The sequence below is a fragment of the Octopus bimaculoides genome, chromosome 12 (assembly GCF_001194135.2).
Source record: "Octopus bimaculoides isolate UCB-OBI-ISO-001 chromosome 12, ASM119413v2, whole genome shotgun sequence".
NCBI lineage: Eukaryota > Metazoa > Mollusca > Cephalopoda > Octopoda > Octopodidae > Octopus > Octopus bimaculoides.
The window spans coordinates 54,534,187-54,540,786 of NC_068992.1; the positions used below are offsets into that span (position 1 = coordinate 54,534,187).

Here is a 6,600-nt window from a genome sequence, read left to right on the forward strand (position 1 = left end):
AATAATAATAATAATAATAATAATAATAATAATAATAATAATAATAATAATAATAATAATAATGATGATGATGATGATGATGATGATGATGATGATGATGATGATGATGATGATGATGATGATGATGATGATAATAATAATGATAATAATAATAATAATAGTAATAATAATAATCGATCATTTCATACTTATCCATTGTATGCCTTGGATCGATTATCGAAAGGCTTTTGATAGTATTCCCCACACATGGATCCTGGAAACATTAGCCATGAACAAGGTAGCGCCAATAATCATAAAATATATAAAAACATTCCATGAATAAATGGCAGACAGTGCTACAGCTCCAGACAAAAGAAGGACTCATAAACACCAACGCCATCCCGATTAGAAAAGGAATATTCCAAGGAGACGCGTTCTCTGCACTCCTTTTATGCTTGGCACTGACACCTTTATCTGACGTGCTAAACAGAACTGGATAGGGATACAATTGTTACGTAAAACAATCAACCATTTCTTGTATATGGATGATCTAAAACTATGCTACAAATGATAAACACCTGGAAGCATTACTACAGACAGCATATGGATTTACCAAAGAAATAAACATGAAATTTGGCTTAGAAAAATGTGCCAAAACAACCTTGAAAAGACGAAAACTAGTTAAGAGTAACAACATCACTTTAGATAAAGCAAATGAAATAAGAGAATTAGACCAAAGCCAGACATACAAATACTTAGGAATCAATGAACTAGATATGATACAACACACACAAATGAAAGAGAAGATAAGAAAAGAATACTATAGTTGAGTTACATTAATACTGAAAACAGAGCTCAGTGCGAAAAACAAGACAGCAGGAATCAACACTCTAGCCGTCCTGGTTATAAGTTACAGCTAGAATATTCTTAACTGGACTCTAAATGAACTAATCAAAATAGACAGGAAAACAAGAACAATAATGACAGGATTTAGGATATACCACCCAAAATCTTACATAGAAAGGCTATACATACAACATATCGAAGGTGGTAGAGGCCTGATATAGCTAGAAAACTATTATAACATAACAACCATAGAACTACAGAAAATACCTACTTCAGAAGCAAAGAAAACTAATACAAATAGCCACAAAACACAAACAAAACAAAAAACTGTTTTCTGTCTTTAAGGACCTGGAAATGGAGCCTAAAAACAGAAACAATTCCTATTATAGTAGGCGCATTAGGTATGATAAAAAAAAACATTCAAACAAATACATAAAACCAACAGGACTAACAAGTATATATAACATACTGGAAAAAATAGCACACATCCTACGTAAAACACTTTCCATAGAGTGAAAATAAGAGCACCACAAGCCACAGCACATACCCAAGACACACAGAGCTGCGCTTGGTAGTGCAGTGAAAGTATGTGATAAAAATAAGACTACCGAATAATAATAATAATAATAATAATAATAATAATAATAATAATAATATACCTAGCTCAGATACCAGGAAACCCCAAAATGGCTGAAGTTCAAAAGATAGTGCTCATGGGAACTGCCCATATCCTACGTAAAATACTGTCTATGTAATCTCAAATTTTAAAGCAAACACATAATTTTCTTATGGTTTCTTAAACATTCACTTGAACAAAACTGTACAAATCCAAATATATGGTACCCTAGGCATAACACCTACATGAACTTCTAACTTGTTGTCTCTTGAGGTCTCTGGGTGAGACTTGGATCCAACTTGTACAAATGCAAAACAAAAGTCAAACATAAAATAATAATAATAATAATAATAATAATAATAATAATAATAATAATAATAATAATAATAATAATAATAATAATAATAAATGCCCTGATGCAAAACCAAGCAGTGGCTCTCATGGCTGCGTAATACATTATATAATCTTATGAGTGCAGTGCATATTACATAGCTAACTATACCATGTCTGCGTCGCAATAAAGATTCTGAATAAAACAATTGTATCAGTACCAGATAACCGATTCTTCAGTTGTACTCTGTGTGTGTGTATTATATATATATATATACATACATGCATACATACATACGCATACATATTTACACATATACACACACACACCCATACATATACATATACATGCATACACGCACATATGCATACATACATACGTATATACATACATACCTATACATAATTGTGTGTGTACATAATTGTGTGAATAGGAAGCGAAATAGGACGCCACTGTTATAAGTGAAACATATATAACATCAGATATCATGTTAATGAAAATAAATCAAGGAAAAACATTCTTTAGAAATTGGTTAAAAATTTGATATCAAAATAGAATTTTCGTCATTCAGAGAGAGAAAAAAGAGCATTAAAATTTATTAAAATGTGATTGTAGTACATGCTTCTGAAAGGAATTCGTAAATCAGGGATGTTGTGTTCTCTCTCTCTCTCTCTCTCTCTCTCTCTCTCTCTCTCTCTCTCTCCATATATGTGTACGTATGCATGTACGTATGCATGAATGTATGTATGTATGGATGGATGAATGGATGGATGGATGGATCGGAAGAAGAAATAATAAGAGAATATATTACTATATTACATGCCTGTAAACTGTGACTTTTTCATGCATGCGTCTCTGTACAATCACAGGTACTTTCGTATAAATTAAAAACATGAGAAAAAATAATTTTTCTTTTCCTTGAAGCGCATACGCTTATGTGTTGGGGTGCGTGTGTGTATGTACACACACACACACACACACACACACACACACACACACACATATATATATATATATACAGAGAGATAGTGATGCAGACAAACACACTTGGGCTTGATGTATAAAATAAAGATACATATACACATAGGAATATATATATAGGGATATATGGAGACGGAAACAAAAGAAAATATTCATAGAATAAATGCTGGTGTATAAGCATATAGATATTTATATATTACATAATAACTTTACATGGAGTACAAAAAGTATAAAAAGTGAGGGGAGAAAACACGGCATTTTAAGTCCGACAATTTTTCTATGGGCTCGGAATTACCTAATAGTTGTAATGTTCGCAATTGGTTCATGATGTGAACTACTCTTTGCCGATCTCTTCACCCTGACGAGGCCTGTTTTGCGGCTATGTTTATACGTATCTGCTGCTAGTTGCATATCTTTGAATTTTTGCACACTTCATCTGCCAATTATGAACTTCACGACTATTACGTAATTAAGAGCCCCCAGAAACAGCTGTCGGATTTAAATATTATGTATTTTGCCCTTAGTTTTCTGTATTTTTGTACTCCATGTATATTTATTTTGTAAATATATAAATAGTTATTTCTCTTATTTGTAAATGGAGAAATAAACCAGTAACTTATTTAGATTGGAGGAATCTGTATAAATGTCGAAAAAACGTTCATAGAAATAATTTAAACAGTCCTTTGTGCTTGCCCGTCTAATGTTGACAATGCCATGTTGTACATATCTATATGTATGTCTGTGTGAGTGTGCGCGTGTGTATATACAAACATATATATATATGTGTGTACATAAGTTTGTTATATGTATGTGTGTTTATATACTTGTATATGTATGAATATATACAGGCACATGTATTAATGCACGCGCACACACACGCTCACTGACCTACCCACATACTCCATCCCTACATATAATATCAGTTTGATTCAGCAGCACATTACATCAAATTACGTGGGCACAATGCATGTACGTACGTATATATGTGTGTATATATATATATGTGTGTGTGTGTGTGTGTGTGTGTGTGTGTGTGTGTGTGTGTGTGCATGCATAAATTCTGTCTCCGAATAACAGATGAAAATAAGCCAACGTATTTTGAGGTAACGTGACGCTGAGTCAAACTGTTATTATATGTAGGGGTGGGTCGTAAGCCTGTGTGTGTGCATTAATATATGTGCCTGTATATATTCATACATACACAAGTATATATACATTTACATATACAAACATATATACACATACGTTTATATATACACACACACACACAAATATACATACATACACACATATCTATATGCATATATATATGTTCTTTTTCGTGCTTCAATAATTTGACTGCGGCCATGCTGGAGCGCCGCATTTAGTCGAACAAATCGATTCCAGGACTTATTCTTTGTAAGCCTAGTACTTATTCTATTGGTCTCTGTTGCCAAACCACTAAGCTACGAGGTCATAAACACACCAACATCAATTGTCAAGCGACGGGCTTCTTTCAGTTTCTGGCTACCAACTTACCAAATCCACTCACAAGGCTTTGGTAGGCCCGAGGCTATAGTAGAAGAGACATGCCCAAGGTACCACGCAGTGGGACTGAACCCGGAACCATGTAGTTGGGAAACAAACTTCTTACCACACAGCGACGCCTGCGTCGATATATATATATATATATATATATATATATATACGTGTGTGTGTGTGTGTGTATGTATGTATGTATGTACGTATGTAACAGTAAGCATCTTTAACAGACCAAAAGACTGGAGGTAGACGATGACGCTCCGCCATACTTCATTTCAACTGCATATACTAATCTAATCGTAGCCTGGCTTCTTTTCCTTCACACAAATAGGTAAATATTTTCATTCTATTGATTCCTATGTAGTGACAAGCATTTTCCGCTCATCTAAGTGCGTCGAGTTTACTGTCAAGTGTACTCGTTACTGAGCTGGCTAAATCAGATCGAAACAGTGTTTCTGGAGATCCGCCAGTGAGTGAAAGCTTGATTTTTAACAAGCAAGTGTCGTTCAGAAATTCCCTGAAATAAAACATTATACGTAGTGCCGTTGTTCGTTTGTATACACATTTTAAATGTTATATACACCGGTATTTTAATATAAGGCTGTTTAAAGAGCGTATATTAATAAAATAATAGATGCTTGTATAATCATACTTACATACAAGTCACACACTCCCATTCGTATACACACACATTCATAAGCACATAATCATATTTATTTAAACACAAACACGCACACACACTCATATATACAAACTGACATATATACATAGATACATAGATATGTACACAGTTATATGCATATTCACATAAATACATACGATTTTACACGCAGTCATACATACACACACACCTAGAGTCATATCCATGAAATTACATATTGACAAGTATACTTGCATAGAGGTATATACACAGCTACAGGCTTATATACATTTATTACGTATATACACAGTTGAGTCAATAAACATTCTCATACACTTGATAAAGAATTCGGAAGAGTTTGTTAGTAAAATAGTTTGTTTCTTTGTGTTTTCTTAATACTTTTTTTAATGTAACACATTGTTTCGGCAATGCGTGATAGATATACATGACAAAGCTGCTAGCAGGAAGAAAAGAGAAGTTACAAAATAAAAACAAGGGAAAATAAGCAGAATATTGAAACAGATCAGAAGATTTCTTGTTTAGATTCAAACAAAGAGACGGTGTTATGAAAACAGTGGAATGGCAAGAAAGAAAGAAAGAAAGAAAGAAAGAAAGAAGGACATAATAAAAGAAGGAAAGAAAAATGAAATAAAGAAAACTAGGAAGACGAATGGAAAGAAAAGGAAAAGAACGAGAATTAATGAGAGAAAATAAGGAATAGGACGAATGAAGAAGAAGAAGAAGAAGAAGAAGAAGAAGAAGAAGAAGAAGAAGAAGAAGAAGAAGAAGAAGAAGAAGAAGAAGAAGAAGAAGAAGAAGAAGAAGAAGAAGAAGAAGAAGAAGAAGAAGAAGAAGAGCGAGATAAACGTAAACTTGAAAGCCGAAAGAGAAAATGAAACTAAAAAGAACAAGGAAACAAAATGATCGAGAATTGAGATAGACAGATAGATAGATAGATAGATAGATAGATAGATAGATAGATAGATAAATAAATAATAGATAGATAGATAGATAGATAGATAGATAGATAGATTTTTAAAAAAACAACCGAATGCAGCTCCCAGTTCAAGTCAGTGCACATGGTAATAAGTACAATGACAATGATGATGATGATGATGATGATGATGATGGGTGGGGAGGAGGAAGAGTAGAAAGAAAGAAACAAACAAACAAACAAACAAACAAACAAAGAAATTAACAAAAACAGAGAAACAATAGAACAGATAGAATAATGCACATGACCAAGTATAAAATCGTTTAGTAGATGGACTAACAGAAGTACTACCGTAGTACTAATATACTAATATTACTAATATTACTACAATACTCAATAACAGTAGACAATATACTAACGTATTCTCTCACCATACTTACACTTTAATCCGGTAGGGAGCGTTGTTATAACCGGTGACTCTGTACGTACACGTTTCATGGTTGCATCTTTACGATTAGGGTATCCATTAGTGGATAATGTTGTGGATAATGCTGTCCTGTCCCTGGATCCTGGAGGCGAAGGGACGGGATTTTTACGTCGTCCTTTCCCGCCTTTTTAAAAAAACAATGCAAGAAAACCCGAAAATACAGTATGATATAAATATATTATGCGGATATGCGTATATATATATTATGCGGATATATCTATATATGTATATTTTGCGGATATGTATGTGTTTGTGTATGTATATA

At 33.2% G+C, this 6,600-nt stretch overlaps 1 protein-coding gene across 1 annotated transcript in view; it reads right to left on the minus strand.

Annotated features, from left to right (window-relative positions):
* The window catches only part of LOC106870125 (opioid-binding protein/cell adhesion molecule homolog), a 31,530-nt gene that overhangs the window by 4,557 nt on the left and 20,373 nt on the right, over positions 1 to 6,600 (minus strand). The window contains exon 6 of the mRNA XM_014916111.2: positions 6,289 to 6,459. Coding sequence (XP_014771597.2) covers positions 6,289 to 6,459 — 171 coding nt within the window. The remainder of the gene's footprint in view (positions 1 to 6,288; positions 6,460 to 6,600) is intronic.